This window comes from Pezoporus wallicus, unplaced genomic scaffold (assembly GCF_028554395.1).
Source record: "Pezoporus wallicus isolate ANWC-B61680 ecotype Strahan unplaced genomic scaffold, APGP_CSIRO_Pwel_v1 contig_3181, whole genome shotgun sequence".
NCBI lineage: Eukaryota > Metazoa > Chordata > Aves > Psittaciformes > Psittacidae > Pezoporus > Pezoporus wallicus.
The window spans coordinates 2,102,585-2,125,423 of NW_026641700.1; the positions used below are offsets into that span (position 1 = coordinate 2,102,585).

Here is a 22,839-nt window from a genome sequence, read left to right on the forward strand (position 1 = left end):
ATTTCTTTTAAGACAAAAGAACCCCAACCCAAAACAAATAATCCAAACTTTAAACAAGAAAATTAACTGATTATTCCAAAAAGGAAGACATTAGAGGAAAGAAATTGGCCACAGAAGTTTCGGTGCTTATTCTCTAAATGTTATAAACATTAGAAGATCTAAAGCAGTCTGTTTCCCTGTATTGTTGGGTACTGCCCAGGTACCATTTGGAGAGATAATACTGCTGCTAGGTTTTCTTCATCTAGCTGTACAGAACAATTTATTGTTTTCCCCAAACTGTTGACATATGAAGGGTTCTGAGTAGTTCCTCAGGCGATTGCTATTTCTAATAGAGGCTAATATAATGATTATCCCTGGAGTGATTTACACAGCTTATTTCTGCTAGCCAGAATAAAGTGGTTAGATACTTTGTAAACCTCAGCCCATTCCTACAATGTGCTCCTAATGTTTAGTAAAGTCACCTCTGATAACCTTGCAAATTATCCCTCTCCTGTCATCAAATGTATGAATTGATTTGGAACAATTCAGTGCTGTGACTGAATCAAGCTACAAGACACTAGCTGTGATGGCCCAGCATCCTAGTAGGGTTGAAGGGACAGGAAGATGAGGAAGGAATTATTTTAAGTAATTCACTTCTTGCAGTAGGTCACTTTTAAATGAGGTAGTGGGATGAACAGTTGTAGAGAATACTTGCCTTCTGCAGCTTCATGCTGTTCTGGCAGGCAGCTTAAATTTCAAAATAAAAAGAGAAAGTATATTTCATGTTCAGTGGTGTAGTATAATATCAATAGACTTCACTTTTCACAGGGGAGAAAATTGTCTTTCTGTACACACAAATTACAATGATAAAAAAGCAAGAGTTAACACAAGTTGTTTCTTTATAGGTGCGTTCTACCATCAGTGACTTTGCAGTATTTCTGACCATAGTAATAATGGTTTTGATTGACTATCTCGTAGGAGTACCTTCTCCTAAGCTTCACGTTCCAGAGAAATTTGAAGTAAGAAATACAACCTTTTAAACTTAACTTTTTAAATGCTTGTGGTTTTGTGGACAGTAGAACAGTAGAATTGTGTGGGAACAGAAATTTATCTTCTTTACTTACAAATTAGTTGATAAAGTAATTTCTCTTTTCTGTTCTGGATGTATGTCTCATCTGACAGAATAGACTATGCTTTATATTATAATATCACTAAAACGGAAGCATTCTTTTGTGCGAACATGCAAAAATGAAGGAGTGGAATGGATCCCATTCCATATAGGTTTAATATTCACACATTACGGCTAAATCAGTCTTTTGGTTAAAGCTGTTGGAAAAAAATCTAATATTTAAAAGACTCTTGATTTGTTCATTTGTTGATTTGCAGCTGTTTGCAGCAATAAAATCTGCATTTTATTTTAGTAATTTCTTGTTGTGGATCTTTTTTAAGCCCACCCTAAAAGACCGAGGATGGTTCATGGATCCTCTTGGAAGCAATCCTTGGTGGACGCTTTTGATAGCTGCTGTTCCTGCATTACTCTGTACTATTCTCATTTTCATGGATCAACAAATAACAGCTGTCATTATAAACAGGAAAGAGCATAAGCTGAAGGTAAAAGTGATTTTCACAAAGCTCAAGTGTTGTGTAAGTCAAGTTTATTTTAAATCAGATTCACTCTGCAATTCTGTGAAATGTTGCGAACAGCTACTACATAAGTGGATATATTAACTAACAAAGAACAAATATTATTTTGTGGACACCCTCAAAGTATTTAACTTTTTTAGTAATCATTTGTTTACCAGCTGAGTTATAAATATTGTATCATAAATGGAAAGTTTATAAAATTATTTGTTTGCTTAATTTCACAGAAAGGCTGTGGCTATCATCTTGATCTGCTCATGGTTGGTGTTATGTTGGGGGTATGTTCTATCATGGGCTTACCGTGGTTTGTTGCTGCAACTGTCCTGTCTATAAGTCATGTTAACAGCCTGAAAGTTGAATCTGAATGCTCAGCACCAGGAGAGCAACCAAAGTTTTTGGGAATCCGGGAGCAGCGAGTGACAGGATTGATGATTTTTGTCCTGATGGGGTTGTCAGTGTTCATGACCTCGGTGTTAAAGGTAAAAGACAGTTGTCCCAAAATATTTTCTTTGTGCTTTTGATTTTGATATTTAGCATTTCATAATGTTACAAAGTTTTATGATCTTAATTAAAGCATACCTGGACTCATTCTCAATTTGCTTTTTTAACAGTAGATGTTAATTGAATAAAAACAGTGGGGGGTCATGTAAGAAAATGAAAGCTGAGCAAGCTAGAAATGTAGTGAGTAGTGAAGAGAGGTACCTTCTTCCGTATTACCTGATTTTCTTGCCAACTATTCTTTAGTTTCTTTAGTTCCTTAAAATAGTTATCCTGTAGTTTTCAAAGCAGAAGTGTTTATAGCAGAAGAAACAAACTCATCTAGTTTAAAAAAGTGATCAGCAGAAATTACATTGTTCACTTCTCATTCTTCAGCTTATTAAACTTCCTTTGATGTTTGAAGTGTCAAGATTATCTTATTCATTGCCATGGTGTAATAGATTTTTCCGGTTGTATTGTGGTCTCAGTTTACACTTTTTCTCTTAATTTATATCTACAGTGCCCTTCCAAAGACTTCATTGGAACAAAAGCAGTCAGTTCAGTTGGCTTTTTGCTCAGATTTGAGTAAAATCCATTTAACTTCTGCTTAGCTGTTTCAAAGCCAGTAGTTAAAAGAAGAAATGAAAAAAAAAAACCCACACCTTTTTGTTGCCAAAATAGTAGCTATTGCATAACTGCGTCTACCTTTAAAGAATTTTGTAAAACTCTGTTCAAAGACAGATCACAAGTCGTTCGCAAAAAGGTAGCTTCTAATGACTATTTAAGTTTAGGTAATGGGAAGATGGAGACACAGCTATAGTTTAATAAGAGCTACATATGAATTCTGAATAGTTGACCATTGGTATGCTTTAAAGTATGTAAAGGTCTGAAAACAAAAAGGCATAGCAGTTATAAGCTGCTCAATGATGCATATGTTTTTTTCTATAAAGAAAGTCTCAGCTTTTATAGAATTCACTTACTTAAAATACAAATTCAGAAGTAACCTGGTCAGTGTCTTTCACTAATATGGACTGCTGTGTTATGCCATGTTAATTCCACAAGTAACTGTGGATGTTTTTTCCTTCCCAGTTTATTCCAATGCCAGTTTTGTATGGTGTCTTTCTTTACATGGGAGTATCTTCATTAAAAGGCATTCAGGTAAAGTCTGATTTTAATGAGTGATTTGCTTTTATTTAGCACTAAATGACACATTGCTTTTTGTGAACAACAATTAAATCAGCCCATATTGTCGGAATAACATTTTGGATAATTTACTGTCATGTTCAGCTGTTTGTTCCTACAGTGTTGTTCCTTCACTTCTCACTTCTTTTGAATTTATTCTTTCAGTAGTGTAGCTGAGCAACAAATTTTCTGAAATAATGTGAAATTTTATAGTGGTAATGGCAGGGGAAGAAACACAACAGAACACAATGGCACCGATACCCACCCACTTGAATGAGTGTTTTATTTGGGATTAATTTACGTTTCTAGGGTCCCCTAAACATGTTTATTTCCTTCCGGAGGGGAAGAAAATAATTAACTGAAGGATGATTTTATTCTTCAATGCAGTTTTTTGACCGTATAAAACTGTTTGGGATGCCTGCCAAACATCAGCCTGACCTGATTTATCTACGTTATGTGCCACTCTGGAAAGTCCATATCTTTACAGTTGTTCAGCTCACTTGTCTAGTTCTGTTGTGGGTGATTAAAGCCTCTGCAGCTGCTGTTGTTTTCCCTATGATGGTAAGTTTTTCTGTTTTACAAGTTAATTGTTTTACAAGAGTATGTGCATCATCCAGGATCTCTTCAAAATGTATTTGCTACTTTGAGAAAGAAGGGAGTGGGAAGGAAACAAAAGAACCTGTAATACAAGTTTTGTTCACTTTTGAAACATAAGGACTTTTCATTTCCTCATAATAAACAATGCAGTTGTGAATAGGTACTGAAGGTGGAAATTATTTAACTTCGTGGTAAGATAAAAGTAGTCCAATCAAAAAGGGCTTCAGTTAAAAATTCTGAATGTACTGAAAGTGTGTATGCATTTTTGTTCACTTAAATAGTGTAATATAAATGATTCCATTATGGTTCCCTTAAGGTTCTAGCTTTAGTGTTTGTTCGCAAGCTCATGGATTTATGTTTCACCAAAAGAGAGCTTAGCTGGCTTGATGATCTTATGCCAGAAAGTAAAAAGAAGAAAGAAGATGACAAAAAGAAAAAGGAGAAAGAAGTAAGTATGAAAACAATCAAACTAAGCATGTGTAAGTTGCTAGGAAATACTCAGTGAGACTTAAGAACTTTAAGTGGCCTGAGCATATGACCTTATATACCAAATACATACTTTGAAACTTTAACTAATGAGATTTAATGCTTGAGGAACTATTACTGGCAATTAAGTTGAACAGTCAGTTTCAATGATGCTCTTATGAACTATGACTCTTATTTGTGATTTAAATTAGCAAGCGAAGGCGAAAGAAGCAGTTTTTAGCACAAAATGTTGTTTACTTTGTCTTTCATCAGGTTAAAAGAAAAGGGAGAGGGAGAGAAAAGCAGTGGATTACGGATCTTTGCTAACATTAGTCACAGAACTCTTCATCATATTAGGGACATCTTGCTCATATATGTTTGCAGAGCTGTAGTTAAAATCAACTGCTAGTTATGAATACTATAGTAATACCGCTTGTATAACTTTTCCATAGAAGCCTCACTTAACTGTACACCATCTAAGTGAATTTCTCACAAAACTCATAACACCCTTCTTTCCCACTTCCCATCTTCCCTACCTGGATAAAACACTTCTAAGAAGAAAAACCTTAAACTGTATCTTCTGCATTCAACCTCAGGACCTATGGGGAAATGGCCTTTACCCCTATGGGAATGAACTTCAGTATGAGATACTACTTTGATTTCTGCTTCTTAAGTAATCTTTATACATTTTTTTACTTGGAATTTACAGGAAGCAGAGAGAATGCTTCAGACAGGGGACAATGAAAGTGTACATCTTGCATATGGAGCAGCGAACTTGGATTTTCCTGTAAAAAAACTAAAATACAGGTATAATAAAAATGTTGGTCTTTTAAGAGTTTTGTATCATATGCTGTAATCGCTTTATAGTAAATTGATTGTATATGAGTTGGATTTTTTTTTTTCCTAAGCTTCTAGCTCAGCCGTGATTAGGAAGTATAAAGGTTTATCTTATGGTGCAGTAGTACATTTTTGTGTTGCATTGTTCTTTCAAACTGCATCTTAATTGTAAATTTACATGACCATCTTGAACAGATCAGATGACTCAATTTCGACCAGCTGTACTCAAGTCGAAGAAGCTTCCTTGGTCAGTTTTTGTGGAATACTTGTGTGTTGCTGTGCATGAAATACTGAGTATTAAGCAACTAATAGCATCAGTTGAGCCACGTGTTTACCAGCCACTGGGATTTTTCAGAAAGTCTTAAGTGTGCAGTTCTTTGATGGTTTATTTAAATGAGGGCTGAAGTCTGTAATTTCTGTGATATAAAAAAGCCCCACCTTTACAGGCAGCTGTTTTTAGTTAAAGAGGTCATTTTCTGAAAGTAAATGTGAGGACAGGGTTACTGGTTTGCTTCCAGAAATAGAAATGCTGGAATTTCATTGATGGCAAGTTCCTTCAGCACACAGATGTACATACCTACCTTACTGCTTTATGGGGTGGTCTGTAACAGACGCCTACCAGGATATCTGCTTGGTTGGCCTTCCCCCGATCTTCACCCACATTCAACCTTCTCACTTACAACACTGAACTGCAGGTAGTTGATGCACTCCCTGACATACAGTGCATCCCCACAACCTCTCTTTCCTTGCCTGTCCCTTCTGAAGAGCCTGTAGCCATCCACTGCAGCACTCCACTCATGTGAATCAGCTTAGTTGTCACATATTCTACAGCAGTTCAACACAGCCAGAAGATGTGACAGATAGCTTGCCAGCTTTTTTTGCCTCTCTAATACTAAGGGTTCCTAGGTTGAAAATATGCTTTCCTACAGATCTAGAGTACTATCAGTTCTACCTTGATCCAAGTTGGGAACAAGCGGATTTTTTGATTTAGATACACATTCCTGCCAAGTGCTTTTGTTTACTCTAGGAGTAGGCTTAATCAGACTTTAGCAACTCAAATGAAAATGATAAATGCTAAAGCTTTTGAGCTGCTAATTGCTCTCTCTGTAGTGCGTGTATTTGCTATATATTTCACTGTCTTGCATCTTGTGGGGATTCCTTTAGGAAAAAATGGCTTTGAAACATTTCTGTGCAGTTTCAAGAACTCTTACAGATACCCTCGTGTACATTCTGAAGTTTAAATATGGAACAAACCAGAAAACATATCTACAGACAACATCTAAGTTCACTGTACACATAAATGTGTGGAGGGCAAAGGGAGAAATAGCTTTTGAAAGCTTACCATATGTGAAGGTCAACTTCTGTAGGGCTTGGGGGTTAGTGGCAAAAAACCCTTGAAAAATAATAAGGCAGTGCAGGGAAAAAAGAAAACCAACTTGAAATTTGTCTAGATATTTGGGGTTAATTTTTACTAGTTTGAAATCTCAACTGAGTCACCAGTTTCAAAATGTTAACATCTGCTTCTTTGCCCTTGATTATTTTCTGAGAGCAACTTAAAAAGATTCTGATTTATAAAAGCAGAATAGTGTGCTTAAGTTCATTTTTTCTGAGCATGTTAACTATTTTTCTGAAGTTACTTCATTTCTAAATCATCTGTGCTTCAAGTATTCTCAGTCTTAGTGATACCTATGTGAAAAACTGTTTCAAGATACTCTGTGATTAAGGCAGTGCTAGTGAGTTAACTTTTCACATTTTTCTTCAAATGCATTTGTAATACATGAACTCAACTTGTGGCTGTGTAAATATTGAAAGAAGGCACAATTGATGTAAATTATGAGTGCTAGTAAGTATAATGCTGTTGCAAGGTATGGAATACTAACGAGAAAGTATGTTTGTTCTTTAGCACTGATCCCTCAATTGTAAACATATCAGATGAAATGGCCAAAACTGCACAGTGGAAGGCTCTTGCCATGAGTACTGAGAGTGCCAAAGTAACCAGAGCTAACCTGAGGTAGCTATAATTACTCACGGGTTTTCTAACTATGGTCTTCTGTTTAGCAGCTAATAGCTGTACTTGTATTTCTTGAAATGTGTCTCCAAAAAAATGAGCATTTGTGGTTTGTAAGTCTGCATTGACTTATTACTTTTGAGGAACTTGAATTTATTTTTTGCTCTTTACTCTGAAGTGAAACAATTTCTATAACAAATTCCAAGTATTTTATTAAATGTATTATTACAATTTTAAAGTTACTCTATGTGCTTAATACAACTGTATGCTACTCTAAATGGCATAGGGTTTCTAAAGGTTTTACTAGAGTGTACCTGAGCATGGGAATTGTTTGATCTTGAACATAAAAAATACCAGTGGGAAAAAAAGGTAAGTCCAGAACTTCCAATGTTGCTTTATGCCACCTGTTTTTTGTGAGTGGGTTGGTTGTTTGGCTTATTTTTCCCCAGTCACTGTCTGGCTGATTTGTCAAGGGGAACAAAGCAAATCCTGAATATTTGTGGAATATCTGCAGCTTCCTCAAAGGCTTGTAGTTTATAGGGGCTGGTGTCTCTGGACTGTTTCATCACAATGCATCTATTGCTTATTAGTTTTTATGTAGGAAAAAGGGGAGAATGGCCCCCCTTGACTCTGAAAAATAAGCTTATGCAATCCTTTCATGCATCTTTTCTTGGTTGATCCCTTTCAGCCAAGTCTGTCAAAAGAAGACAGGTTTCAGAGATATGAAATTGGCAAGTTTTGTGGAAAATTACATCTCGGTGGGAGAGTTGGTTTTAAGGGAGTGTTCATACGTAATTGAGCTATCGGGTACCATTGAGCTTGCGTCATGGAAACAGCAGTAGTGACTGGTCATTTAGTCACTTGTATACCATCTGTTTATTCATCTCATGCGTTGCTCCAACTTCATTTTGCCCAGCAGTAGGTCACCCAAAGGTAAAGAAGAAAACAAGGAGAGAACTTGGAGGTATTGTAATAGGGAAAGCTGAGGAGACTCAGTGCAGACACCATTTTTCAGTGAGTCTTCAGCTTATATGGTTTAAACATTTAAAATGTTTAAATACATGCCTTAAGCATTTTTAGAGCCAGAGTACTACAGAAAATAGACTGTCAGGAAGAGAGGTAGCAGAAGCATTAGATAACAGGATGTGTGTCATTATACCCGTTTTTTTAAGAAACCCTTGACTCTTGTTCCTGAGTAGGTTAAGTAAGTACAGAATTACATGCAGTACTAGCGAGTTAGGCTTCTGACCTGTCTGCAGTATTTTCTGATCTACTCAGTATGCCATCTGTTCTTTTATATTTTGCTGTAAGACACATCCCTTTGATTCCATCCCATGCTCACCTTGAGATTAGTATGGTAAAAATTGTATCTTGGGAAGGAACTTGCTAAAACTACAAACAGAGAATAAAAACCACTGGTGCTAAAAACCAGCTCTTTCAAGAGGCAATCTGATACTGCATGAATCTGGAAAATATTAAGGCACCAGGACTTCCCTGAGCCTTAACTCAATTGGTTTCTGTTCTGAGGCATTTGCAACCCTTTCTTGTATAGTGGGTGCTGGAGAAATCTAGGGATGTTGTCACTGCTCAGTCTGAAGCAATTCCCAGTAATTTTTTCATCTCAGTTCTTTTAAGGTTAATTTGAGTAACAGTCTTCATCTGATAATAAGGATAGATGCTTATTGCTATAGTAAAAATGGTTCTTTAGGTACTGCTGTCTTCAGATATATAGGTTTCAAATAAGATGTAGTTTGAAGCAGGTGGTGTCTTTTGGAATCCTAGACAACCCATTGTGGGGGTTGGTGTTATTTCTTAAAAATCTTACCTTTTTTATAAAAGTACATATTTTAGATCTTTTTTGTCTTAAAATGATCCAGATTGCTTTTTCTTATTCCCTCCACCATCTCTAATATTTTACAGCCTCTGTGGTGTCCAGGTACGCTTACTAAGGAATTTTTTCTTAGGTATTTTATTAAGGTACATTTTGTAAGAAATCACAGAATTTTTCTTCTTGCATTAATTTCTAACACATTTTTTTTTTTTCCTTAAAGAGGAGGTGCATGCATGTGTCATCTCTTCTAAAATTCATGCCTAGAGAATCTTCTCTCTTCCTCTGGTCCAGTTTCTCTTCTACTGTCCTCTAACTACCTCAGGATGTTCCTTTCTATCCTTGGATAAGCCAATCTCAGTGGCTGTGCCCCTAAAGAGTGTCAGTGCTTCAGGTGACAGCCAGCCCATTGTCATTAGGGTCTTCCCCTTGAACAGACACTCATGCAGATTTCTGACTGTTATTACAAGTGTGGTTTCCCATTTTGAAAAGACTGTAATGTTTTCCTAGTCTTGTATTGTGAATAGAATTGCTTCCCTGCCCAGTAATTAAGCAATATTAATAAGAATGCCTGTTATGTATTTTTGAGTATTTTTAACTAGACGGTTTTGTTTGGTTTATTTTTAAGAAGTTTTGCAAACCACTTTCAAATCACTAGAATCTGTCAAAGCAGTGAGGCTGGAAATGGGTATCTAGATGAGATATTGGTGTTTTCTCTCTAAGCTTGTACTGTTCTGTGAATAGTATTTAACCGTTACTAGAATGCAATAGAAACGCATTGTCATCAAACTATCCTTACGTAAATACTTTTCAGTGTTCATTGTGAGGTATAAAATATTTGAAAGCTAATGTTTACTGGTGAACCAAACCTTACCTTTTCCTCTTTGCTTTCAAACAGCCCTGAAAAAACAGGAAGTGTGAAAATAAATGTGGAAGATTCACCTGTTGTGAAATACGTGGATGCTGAAACATCTTTATAGAAGTGAACCAAGGGGAATTGCGTATATTTGTGTGTGTATATATGTAGCTGTAGGATATTATACTGTGGAAGTGTGATTTCCAGTTTAAGGAGCGTCATATATTTAATTCTGCCATTGTTTAGGGCACTGTAGATATGCTTGCATAATGAGAAGGTTTTCCTACAAGTAAGTGGTAATCACACTTCAGCTATTTATTTTACTGGAAATTTTATTTTCATTTTTAAATAGGAAGATTGTAATTGATGCGTATTCTTTTCAATAATCAATATGTGCATAGAAGTTAAATCAGCTTTTGCTGATGATTACTGGTCCACATTGCTTAAAATTTTGCAATACCTCTGTTTGTAATGTGTGCTACAGAAGTTTGTTCTCCATGCAGGCAGTTACTGCTTTTTTTGCAGGGTATCCTTTTTTTTTGTGATTTCATAGAACAAATATTAATGTGCTGTTGACAAGAACTACTGTGTTTTACGTCTCTACTACATGCTAGTGTTTTCTGGATTCTGTCTCTCCTGTTTTACAGAAGTGGCCTAGAGCCCTAAGTCAGGTTAGTTAAGCCTTAAGATAGATATAGATAGATACAGATATAGATACATATATATATATATATATATAATAATACCCTCTTCCACTACTTTTTTTCTTCCTTTTAAATTCACTCTTGATTTCTCATTATTATCCAGTAGCAGAATGAGTGCAGTAATTTTATTTACAGTCCCAAGTCAGTATTTATCATTCTGGATGCTCCATGTTTACATGATACAGACGGCAATTTGGTCTCTAGGAAGTTACACAGGCTTATTTCTCTTCGAGTCTTTTGTTCCTGTTGGTACTTATTTTTTCTGTAACAGTTTGATTTACTCAGCTCCAAGACTGAAAACTTGGAGTATTTCATGTCCTCATCAAATAGATTTCTTAATTTTTAATTTTATTGTGTATTTTACTAAATTACGTGTAGTTTAATTCTGTAATAAGTTTATGATCAGTATTATTTTGTGGATTAGAAATTGCTTGTGGTATTTGTGTGTACAGTTCTGATCTTCTCCATTGTAAAGGGCATATATGATAGCACACCAACTTATTTTTTAAACATTTTATTTATTTTAATTAGTATAAACTTTTATCATGTAAGATGGAAAAGTAAATATTCATTTATTAAAGTAAATGGGATTGAGGGCTCACTGATAAAGATGCAGTTGTACTTGCATTTTCAGTTTCTAGTGTTCAGCATTATAATAATTGAAATAATGAGAATTTTATGTATAAACAAAAATCTTGATCAATTACCTGTGCAGTTTCCATTATTAATAGTTTTTTGCCTTACCCTTTAGGTTTTTTGCTTTAGTTTTTGAAATTATTTCTTTTACATTCTGAATTGCCACATAGTGGCTTTAATTCGAATCTGTGCTCATTTAAAATGAAGATACTGTTTGCTTAATTCTGCTTTTTGCAGAGTTGGGAATTTTATCGTGGGCCACATGATAAAATTCTCAACAACTGAAAAAAGAGCTGATTCCGGAGGAGGGCAGAGTTCATTTGAAAATGCCACTTGAGGTGGAAGACAATTGGATTTTACAAAAACAATCAAAATAAGTAGAAACATTTAAAGATAGCATTTAAGTTACACAGACTGGTACCATTCCCTTTCAGTGTAATATAATTAAGGTTTTTCTTTTTGACTTTTCCTTTTTTTATTTGGTTGAATTCTGAGAGGACAGTTTAAAGAAAGTAAATTATAGTGTTCAGCAATATGAATAATGGTATCCAGACTGTCATAACAAAGGCTCAGGTCAGTGGCAAAGCAAGTGAGGTCTGCATTACCAATTTCACCAGTCCTGTGTAAGGATCTGTATAGATGTTCCTTCATTCTTAGATGATAGCATAGCTTGTGCCTTAGCTTGAGTATATGTGCTTTCAGAAAACACCCATGTTTTCCCTCTATTAAAACTGAGATTCAGTGAAACTAGCAGATGGTTTCGCAAAACTTTCTGCATTATTTAAAAACAAACCAAACACCAACCAACCCAAACCCAAACAAACAAAACTCAAAATAAATAAATATCCCAAAAAACAAACAAAACAAATGCAACAAAACAAACCACATCTGCAGGTCAGTTGTTGACTACTGAGTAGCTTTTGCTGCATCAAAGAGGGAAGATACTTTGGGCAATTTATGTAGTGCTGTCCACAACACATTACTTTTGTTCTAGTCCTTCCAGTACTGTTTTACACTTCATGTACACAGTCCTGTAACAATTTATAAATACCCCAAAAATGACTGTAAGCCTCTGATTTTTCCATGTCTGGAATCAGGGTTCCTTGGTGCTGCACACGTTGTATCTGGCTTCTGCTTCAGAAGGGTTACGTGCTCGTCAATATTACAGGAAGTAGATATTTTTCTAGGAACGCTGAATAGAAAAAAAAATAATAAAAAAACAAAACAAAACAAACAAAAAAACCAAGCCAAAGCCCTACAAGTCTAATCACAGTATTTATTTAATTTTAATTGTGTAGATATTTTTTTTATCAGTGCCAGAAATGCCATGACTTGCAAAGCAGTTTACAGTGACCTTTAGTTCTGCTGTTCTTGGTCAGTAGTATGTTACAGTTGCACTTTTCCCCCTGTATAAATAGGAGAAGATCTGGTGTGAAGTGCATAAAACCCCGCTGATAATTTATGATTGACTCGCTGCTCGTTTTACACCTTCTCTGCTTTAAAATCACACATAGTATTAAACAGCTAAGGATGTAGTTTAAGTAATGTTTGTTTTGCCTTAATAGATGCAAAAGAGCAGTGATAATTGCTGTGCACTGATTGTTTTTTCATATGGGTTAAGCCCTGTATAAACTATGCCAATATATTTCCACTCCAACTGTCAGAGGAAAATAAACAGCCCTGCACTTTCTTTAGATGCCTTGATTTCCTGGAATGGAGCATAGTGCTACTGTGTGTCTGGCTGCAGAGCCTCCTCAGGAAGTCCCTCTTTTTCGCTCTCCTTTGTTTTTTTTGTCTTTTCCTTTTTCTAATTTATTTATAAATATGAATGTTTACATAAAGTGTAGGTCTTAACCTTGACCACTCCATTTAAATTATCATCTAAAATATTTCACTTAAAATGCAGTCTCATGTTTAAATTATATTCTACAGAACTCATTTGTAGTATTTTCATATGTATTACAGTGACACACTTTTCATTCTGTTTACATATTCCCAAGTTAATTACACTTTCTCCTAGATTAATTTTGCAGCTACAACACAATATCTTCTATGATTGTTCAGTGAAATGTTCCAAATTGCCAAGTTTGTCATCATAAAGCCTGTTAGGGTAGAGTTTGGTGCCCCACTGGGGGTTTTTCTTTGTCTTGGATATTTTTTGCTACATTTAATGGAAATTCTCCTGTAAGTTCTTGCTTCTCCGTCTTTACATGGTCACTTCCTAATCTGTGCCCTTTGCAAAGGCAGGTTCGAAAGGCTGTAAGTTGGGTCTGTAACAAATAGGTGTTGTGTCGCAGAGCCTGCACCATTCTAAAGGGTTCTCTTGTACATACATTCTGTGCAGCGTGAGATGAGCGGTTCATGACTTTCAGTTCACCAGTGTAGTCTGTTAGATGAGCACCACCATGACCTTAGTTTTCCTTTTGCTTTATATGATTAGTAATGTTTTAATTACTCATCTAGGTCAAATAATCATCAAGTACAGTACCAGTGTGTGAAATAACTTTGTGTATATCAACAGTAATTTATTGTACAGCAAATTTTAAGACTTAGAGGCACAAGGCTTTGAGTCAGCATAAAAGTAGTGCTATAAATAAACCAAATTGTTTAATGATTTTGAGTTGATTTTATTTTGTATCATTTCGTGAAAACTCATTGGGCTTTGTAGCTGGCATTGAAGTTAACCTAGACACTTTCATATTGAATTTAGTAACTGTTGATGTTTATTTGGAATAATGAGTTTGAAAATCAGTACTTTTCTAAATGATTTTAGTGGCAGGACACATCCTTTATACTATTTTTCTTTCTAGTGTTGCTGATTCTCCTGAGCAAAGGTGTCTTCCAGGGTTCGGCATCTGTAGCTGAGCCACATCTTTGATTTTAATACTGGTTATTTGAAATGTGATTACATACTGTACGGTTCGAAGTTTTTATGACTGCTTTTCTAATTACAGTGATGTTTTCTTACTTCACAACAAAACCCAAAGCAGATGAAAACATCTCTCTGAACGCAGAATCGACATTACGTTTATACAGGAAAAACGCAGCTCTCAGACGTGTCTTCAATGTGAAAGATCCAGCTTTTGTTGTTTTCATTACTGCTAGAATAAAATTATCTTTTGTAATGTTTCACAAAGTCGGTAAAAGCAATAAAAATCTACTGGACTTTATGTAGGCTGTGTCTGGTTTTGTTTTAGGTAGGTTATGTGCTAGGTGGGTGCTGCGGGGAGCAGTACGGGAAGCGGCCCCTGCGAGTAGAGCTGCGGCTGTTCTCGTCCGTTCTTATGGCAACGGCTGCCGCTATCGCTAGGATACGGCGTCGCTGTAGAACACGGCGGCATGCGATTGGCCGACGAGGCCATCTCTTCGAAGAACACGGGCTGCGATTGGCCCGCGGGGCGCGGTTTAGCTCCGGCGGTCGGAGCTGTGCCCCAGCCAGGCGAGGAGCAGGGCGAGCCGAGTGAGTGGGACGGGAGAGGGATCGGGGGGCTCTGGGAGGGGCCCGCAGCACCTCGCTGCCCTCGCGGCAGATAAACCCACCGCGGGAGGGGAAGGGAGGGAGAAGGAGGTGGCAAGGTCAGGCTGCTGTCTTTTCATCGTGTCACTGCCTTGTCGCGTAGTTTCCGCGTAGTCACGTACTCCGGCCCTGGTAAGGTTTCAGAGTCGGTGTTAAAGAAGTCAAAGCATAACGTAAGCGTGCACGTTGGTATAAAACACTTCGTGGAACCCAAGTGCTGAGTCAGGCCTGCTTAGTCACGGATAAGGTGTGATAACTCCAGGGGATCTCTGTGCTTCTAAATGATGCCCTGTTGGTACAGTGTGCCACCTGCCAAGAGTGCATCTCAGCCCGGATCTTGCCCAGCAAACTGGGAGTAGTGCCTCTAAAATAAGGGTTGCTTTGTCCCCATCTCTCCCCCACACCTAGTGACATCTTCCCCAGCCCTGCACCTTTGCCAGCTCTGAGCCTTCAGTATTAAACAGCCCCTTTTGATTTCCAGAGGCTCTAAGCCATAGGGGTACAATTCCCTAGAAAGGTCTGCTTGGTGGCAAGGGCAGAAAGGATGGATTTCACATAGCTATGTATTATGGTTAAGTTGCCACAGAGCTGCTCAGTAGACCTCAGAAATCCCTTTTTTTTTTTCTCTTCCCTACATCTGTGATCTGCAGGTTAACGGTTAATTTGGGCAAATTAAAAGTTGTTTAGGCAGATAAAAGTTATGGTCTGGAAAATAGCCTAGAGACTTATATTGCATGGCTCCAGGAATCTGGGAATGGGCCTGGCCATTTGTGGCTCCTCAGGAACTGGGGTGGTGTAGAGGGAAAACAAAATAAGCCCCAAACCAACAGTGACTTGAGTATTTTAATTTGTTAGGAAAACAGAAATCTTCTGTTGGACCCTTGTTAATCCTGAGAGAATATTCAAGGAACTTGTCTCAAATTTAATTTTCTTCAGTAAATTTGTGCATGTGGAAGATTTCAATTGTAGCAAACATGTAGATTTCCATAGTGATTCAGTCAATAAAATGAGTAAGAAATATTCGTCAAACATTGTATGGGTTCCTCAGTAGAATTTCCTAGACATGGGCTGTCATCAGTTCTGGCTGCTGTGCTCTCTGGGAACAAGAGGGGAAATGGTCCAGGGTTCCCTTTGCTTTCATCAGACTGGAGAAGGAAAAATACCTTTTGGGAACTTTTCATCATCTCTGATGCTTCTTCTGCCATCATTTTGAGAGTATTTGAAATGCATTTCTATTTTGATGATAGTATACTGATAATATAATGGAGTGAATTTTCATCTAACTTCACTCCCAGCTTATGGTATTAGATACATTCCTTTCTAGCAACAGCATCAAAAGTCTGATTATAGCCAAGATCTAGCATATCTACTGCTTCTTTATCCACTTTAAGCCAGTTAACCTTCTATGTATAATTATGTAGTGGAACTCAGGCACTGGAGGGATTAAGAGAGGAATTCAAGGGTAAAACAAGCAACTAGTTGGCTTACAAATGTCCATATCCAGTAGTTTTTGCTAATAAAGATTATAAAGGCTGTAAGACATCTTTTTGTTTACGGGAGTTTCAAACCATTACACTATAGTTTGTGGTGGTAGATTTACCCTCCAACATATCTTCCTGCTTTCATTTATTTGGGGTTTTTTGTTTTCCACCTTCTGAAGCTTTATGTGCTTGTGTCATCTAAGACAGACACTAGACTGGGCCACAGATCAAGTCTGTGGTGGTAATTCCTTTGTCTCCTGTTTCTCATCATAGGAATTCTTTCATTTCTGACAGGGTTCTTGGAGCATTTCTTGTCCTGTCCTGCATACCAGCACTATCAGAATGCATCTTTCTTTCTATTTAATTGAATTAACATAACTAATTAAATGAAATTATCCTCAGTTAAGATGAATTAGTTAATATTACTCTCATTTCATTGTTTTAAATGGAACTGAATAAGAGTTTATGATGTAAAGACATTTTCCTTTCACTGTGTTTCTTTTCTTTTAAAGATTTGTCTGATCTCAATCATTTTCTGGCACAACCTAAGTGAAATGTGAGTGTTGTTTGGTTTGTTTCTTATACATTACTCATGGCTGGTTTAATAGCTGGGGGAGAATTATGAGGATAGTTAATAGCCTGGCTCCGTGGAAATTTCTGCTGGCACAAGTAAAGAAGAAACACAGGGCTGGGAAGTTATTCAGTGATTTCAAGTAAGTCAAATAACTGTGGGAATAGGTAAGGAAATATTTAATGTCTGGTTTCTGTCAGGTTTATGGCTGATACAGGGAAAACAGGGGGTTGTTTCCTTTTGTCTGCCCCTCATTGGGGTGTGGTGCTAATACATGTACCTGATTTAATGACTGGCTACTGATGAAAGGGTTTTCTGCTCTTCTTCCTCTTATTTACAGCGGTGCATTCCTGCTCCTTGCCTTGTCAGCAGACATACGCATTAGGCCACACTAAAGTGATCTCAATTTGTAGAAAACTGACTCTACAAAGGGAGGCATGTTGTTTTCTGCCTAAGTTGGCTGAGGTTTGGGTCAAATCAGCTGAAGAACTGGCAGGTAGTGCCTGAGGATGGTAAGGGAAAGGGGAAAGGATCTGTCATTTTCACCAGCAACTGCCTGTTGATAGATAGGTTTATCTCTGTAATAAAGCTGAAGGGCAAAATACTAAGGTGCATGGATAAATGCTTCTTTCTGCTTATTGTCCCTGCCCTTGTACAGTAGAACTACTTGGGGACAAGCTGTAAAGTAATCAGGATTAAAGTAGGAGAGATTATTTGTAACCTGAATCAGGTTTCCCAATCCAGTGTGCTGTGCCCCTGTGGTGACGCTGTGCTGACAGACCAAAGAGGTTGTGCATATTCCACCTGTGGCCAGGGCTGCCCTCTCTGTTGAAGTTCTTCCTGAGATGTGCTGGCTTAGGAGCTTCTAGGAAATGGAAAGGTAGCCTCAGGATAAGTCTTCAGAGCAGGGTGAGGACTGCATCCTTGTGTCAACTGCATCCCTTCATCCTCAGATAGCATGAAGAGAATTTGCCTCGGTGTTTGTCAGGTTCAATTGTGTACAGGGACATTTGGATCTGTAATGACAAAGAACCTTTACAATATTAGCCTTTTACTCTGTTTCATCTTTACCAAGATACTGCAAAGAGCAAAAGCTTTAGACTTGTGGCCCTAAAACAAGGTTGGCCTATAGCTGTAAGATGTTGTAAATAATCACAAAGACCTAACAGTTTTGGATTAAACTGTAGCCAGACTGGGAATCCTGCTGTTTAGTGGTTTAGAGGTTTCACCCAAGGATTATTTGTTTGTTCTTTTTAAATTTGATGCTGAAAATTTTTAGACTTAACTGTATTTGCTCATTGTTTTGTATGTGATCTTCATGATTCTTTAATTGGCTGAAATCTGTTCTTTATACACATGAGCAAGTTGATAATTTGTGAGTTTCACAATATTTTTTAGTGTGCAAATGTGAAGTGATTGCATTGTGTCACGCGTCAGTAATATGCCAAATAGTTTGGGTTAGTAAGGGAGAGGATATGAAATACACATATCACTAAAACAATACATGGATTTTCTTAGTCTTGGATTCTTAAACATGCTTAGCAATGTACATGGCTTCTCTTTCACTGCTTTTGAAGCAAAGGAAATAATTTAATATCTTTTGCTTTAATCTGAACTGACCTGCAGAACCTTGTTTATATTAATTCCCTGGTGATAACTGGTACAACAGAAGTGTTCTGAGGTGTTTTTTAATAACCCTGTTATTGGGGGTGCATGGAGAAGAGAGGAGGAATTTCTTGGGAATCATTCTCTGTGGAGGGACTGCTGGTAGGATAAAGTAGTTCAGTAGAACAGAAATGGATAATCAGGGCTTACAGGCCACTTACCAGGGTGAGTCAACGCTGTGCATGAATTCATACTGTTAACAGTTTAATTCTGGGTAGTCCTGTGTCTGAGATAAGAACCTGTAATTGTGCAAATAACTTGATATTCAGTTGGGAAACAGCAGCTTCTGGTACTTTACTATGCTTTTGTTTTCTGCCAGGTTTTGTTCTTTTTTGCCTTTATGAGGAAAAGGAATAAAAATCACTAGCAGAGGAATTCCACACTGCACAAAGAGAAAAGGAAGCTATCGTATTTCATATAGAAAATCCTAGTAAAGTCACACCAAAGGGAACATTCATATGGTCCATATTTAGCCAATAGTAAGATGGATAGAAAGGATCTGTCAGTGGTATTTTATCACAAAATAATCACAAATTATATCTAGTTTTTTAAACTGGAGGTGCTCTACCAATATGTTGCAGCTGTATGCAGTTCTCTGGGAGAATTCTTCAGCCCCAGACTGCTCCTGACCATCCTTTTTTTCACTCAGAGCAGGATCTGCATCAATACACTTGCTTTTGTGAAAGCAAGAAATTTCTCTTGACTATCTTCTTTCTATGTCTTTCTGTTTCTTTCTAGGCCTTTATAAGATTTTCAGTGAACAAATGTTTTATACTATGCAAACAACCATCTGTGGCTTTTGGTGGGAAGTCAGACCTACAATTAAATGTTTGTCTGCAGTGGATCTGCTATGCAATAATGATCCTGATGAGGCTGGGCCATACAGCTCTGCTCATATGTGGAAATAAGCTGTGTGTCCCACTGCAGGAATAGCTGGGCACTGTTGGTATAAGGCATTCACTTGAAAATCAGAAGGCCCAGATTCCAAATGACTGAAAATTTATGTGATTCTTTGATAGACCACATGATGTATTAATCTCTTTTGTTTTTACCCTCCATCTGTTTTGTTTATTTAGATGATAAAACTATTCAGCCTGTAAGCACTGCTGTAGCATAAATAGCCAATCCACAGTGAGAAATAATGGTACTAAGATGGAAGAAGAGGAAGCATCCTTATAAAGAATGCATACAGTAAAAAGAAAGCCAGTATTATCTACTTATTTTTGGGGACACCAAGGTTTCTGTTTGATAGCTTAATTATTTTCTTGTAAATATCTGGAATTCTAAAGGATATCCTCACGTAATGGCCAAGGGTTCATGTTAAGAAAATGATAAAGCTGTTTTTTTCTTAAAGTTATATCAGTCCATTCTGTAAATAAAACATGTTGCTTTTGCTGCAACGCTGCAATGATACAATTCCATCTCCTTTTTTTTTTTTTTTAAGGAAATGAGTTCTTAGCCACGTGATGGTAATAGTGATACACAATGCCTGATCAGGACAAAAAGCTGAAGACCACATTAAAAGCAGCAGAGAAAAAACCTCATGGGATCTCTGTGAGGTATAGTATCTGACATCTTACTTTGAACTTCAGCAGGACCCAAGTGGAATTCACACTAGCTGCCAAAGCAGAATGCTTAATTTGAAATGCACTATAAACATGACAACTGTTACTCTGGTCACAAAGTTTGTTTACGCATTTGTTGATTTAAGGCATTCTGGAGAAGCTCTAAATTCTTCTGTATGTAAAATGGGGCCACTAGGCAACACCAGAAAACTTTCTTTTCTGTCAGTAGCATTGCTGCTCATTAACTTTCTTTACACTTACAGAAGTACTTTTATGTGGCTATTAACACATGTATTTATGCTATTGTATTTCTAGGGATTATTCTGATCTTAAAAGACTTCAGTCTCTCTTAAATGTGCAGTTAAGGAACCAACAGGTATTTTCTAATAACTATTATTAAATGCTGTAGAACTGTATAATTAAAAGTAATGTTTTGTGGCAGATCCATAAGATACTGTTATTGTGTTCTATTGTGATTAAACATATTGACAAAATCTTGTGTAGTGGATGTCTTTCTTTTTGTTGTGTTTTTTTTTTCCTCCAAGTTACTGCTTCTCTGTTGGACAAATCCCATTAAAAAGTGTGAAAGAAAGAAACTGACCTGCAGTCCATCCTACTCTGCTATAGTTTTTATTTTAACAGAAAAAAATTGCTTTGTTCTGAATCTTGAGCAGATTTTATCCAGCTATTATTACATATAGTCAAGTAGCCTAACAGATTAGTTTTCTTCCATGCCCTTCCACAATGTCATGAGAAGGTAGGCTGAGATGTGTTAGTTACAACGTGATGAAGACTGGTAAAGAATGTAAAATAAGATCAACATTTTAACAATAAACAGTTTATCTTTGGAGAAAAACACTCCAGCTAAAAACCTTTGGCATAAATGTCAATGCATGAAACTTATAGGACACAGTAAAGTCTCCTTCACCTCAGCTCACATAGTGAATCTTGTATTTGCCATTTGAAGCAGAGAAAACCAATGCATGATGATGGGTGAGAGTCTTTGGTATACCAGAACATTTTCTCCCTTTCTAATCTGTAAAAGGTATGACAAGGTGACTTAGGAATTCAGCCATGTGAGACAGGAGTTATGTACTCCCTTCTTGGATAGAGGCATGGAATTGCTTCTTGGCAGAAAGCTGAAATGCTTGAGTTCTACAGCACTTTCTTAAAAAGAATATGAAGGCTATGCAATTGTAGAAGTAGGACAGGTAAGGAACACAGATAATGAGTATGTGTTGCAGATTCTATTGAGCTTTACTATTATAAATTTTAAAAGACACTTGTTCACATGTTATATATCTCCATGTTCTTGTTTTCTAGCTTTGCTCGTCAGTTTTTTACCACATGAATTTTATTTTGCGGGGGGTGGTGGGATGTATTTTATTATGTCAAGTAATAGGTCCAAAGTTCAAGTCAGAGCTTGAGAAAAGGTACTTTTGCTTGATAACATTCTTATAAAACTTAAAAAGCAGTGTTTGCCTCATGAGCAATATCCCTTTCATCCTTAGCTTCCAGCTATACATTTCGAAAACGGTCGAACCAGTGTGACAAGAGCTTGGCAAAATGTTAAAATCAGTGAACAAAAACCCCATGGTCAATGGCAAGCATCAACAGAAGCTGTTCAGCTTGAAAACTTTAGGTAAAAAAAAAAAAAAGCTAATATGATGGCACTTGTTATTTCTGAACATCTTCATGTGTCTAAAGCTTGTTGCTGTGTTGAAGGCCGTTATACTTAGGTATGTTACTTCTACTTTCATGTTAACCCACTATCTGAGATATGAATTGCATATATTTAACTTTCTAAAGTTAACTGTGGATGTTCCTGCCTTTGTCAGCTTTGGACACATGCTCCTGCTTGGCAGATTGTACTGTTGAGAGCTAGTATAGTAATTTTTTTAAAAATAATGGTTTCCTTACTTGGAAAGCTTGTATTATACCATTATAATAGTCCCAAATTATGCACGAGATAGAATATTCTTTCATACTGTTAATATCTTGAAATCTGAAATGGTTTATTCTTTAGGAACTTCTGATATAACATTCCTAACGTTGCTAATGTCAAGTTTTGGCAATCTACAATCATCTTGTGGCAAGATAATCAGCAATTCAGCATTTTTTCCTCTTTTAAATCCTCATTAGTGTGACCTACAAGAATGAGAGGAATTTTAGCAAACATCCCAGCCATAAGCTGTTTCAAGAGATCTTTACATCTTTGGTGAAGAACCGACTTACCTGCAGGTCAGTATATTGAAAACATTGTTATACAAGGAGAGTCACTCTTTCTTGCAAAATTCAGATAAGTTTATGCTACTGTTTATTTTTGTGTTTGTGCATATAACAGGATTAGAAAGGGAAAACCCTTTCTTAGGTATTCTCATTTGAGCAAGAAAAAAGTGAAGAACTTAAAAAAATAGTGGGGACAGGAAAAGGTATTTTCTCGCAAAAAAAAAAAACAACCAAACAAGAAACCCAGAATTTCTTTTCCTATGCACCAGTGTGTTGTATTTTTCCTTTTTAAGCCCAAGCACACCTAAAAAACATCCCAAGTGGCACAGAAGCTTAAAGAAGAAATCCTGGAGCATTTAAAGGTATTAAAGTGTAACTGCCAGAATTTACAGAACCACCTAAAAAAACCTAAACCAAACCACATAGTTTGCTTAGACCCTTTTTCAGAACTAACTAGGGAACTACAGATCTCATCTTTGATTATCTAAATAGCAGTGAGTTTAAGCAACTTGTAAATCTGGTACCTCTTCTTTGCAACTGAACTTTATCATCTCAGTACCCTCTAAGGGGATGTCTGTGGCTCAGCTTAATTTGCAAAAAA

General features: G+C 36.8%; 2 protein-coding genes across 9 annotated transcripts in view; both read left to right on the forward strand.

The window, feature by feature from the left end:
• SLC4A7 (solute carrier family 4 member 7) overlaps positions 1–10,567 on the forward strand; it is an 84,877-nt gene extending 74,310 nt beyond the window's left edge. For 5 of the 8 annotated variants that reach the window (XM_057424815.1, XM_057424814.1, XM_057424821.1 and 2 more), the window contains 9 exons: positions 885–998; positions 1,429–1,590; positions 1,848–2,099; positions 3,187–3,255; positions 3,667–3,840; positions 4,193–4,324; positions 5,051–5,148; positions 7,082–7,189; positions 9,913–10,567. In XM_057424815.1, the coding sequence (XP_057280798.1) occupies positions 885–998; positions 1,429–1,590; positions 1,848–2,099; positions 3,187–3,255; positions 3,667–3,840; positions 4,193–4,324; positions 5,051–5,148; positions 7,082–7,189; positions 9,913–9,994 (1,191 nt within the window). In that variant the 3' untranslated portion in view covers positions 9,995–10,567. Of the gene's footprint in view, positions 1–884; positions 999–1,428; positions 1,591–1,847; positions 2,100–3,186; positions 3,256–3,666; positions 3,841–4,192; positions 4,325–5,050; positions 5,149–5,373; positions 5,426–7,081; positions 7,190–9,912 lie in introns of all 8 variants that reach the window. The other 3 variants (XM_057424816.1, XM_057424822.1, XM_057424818.1) reach the window with 2 other exon arrangements.
• Positions 10,568–16,034: 5,467 nt separating this feature from the next.
• NEK10 (NIMA related kinase 10) overlaps positions 16,035–22,839 on the forward strand; it is a 103,608-nt gene continuing 96,803 nt past the window's right edge. Inside the window, exons 1-5 of the mRNA XM_057424870.1 lie at positions 16,035–16,764; positions 19,889–20,003; positions 20,325–20,385; positions 21,521–21,651; positions 22,152–22,250. Coding sequence (XP_057280853.1) covers positions 19,930–20,003; positions 20,325–20,385; positions 21,521–21,651; positions 22,152–22,250 — 365 coding nt within the window. The 5' untranslated portion in view covers positions 16,035–16,764; positions 19,889–19,929. The remainder of the gene's footprint in view (positions 16,765–19,888; positions 20,004–20,324; positions 20,386–21,520; positions 21,652–22,151; positions 22,251–22,839) is intronic.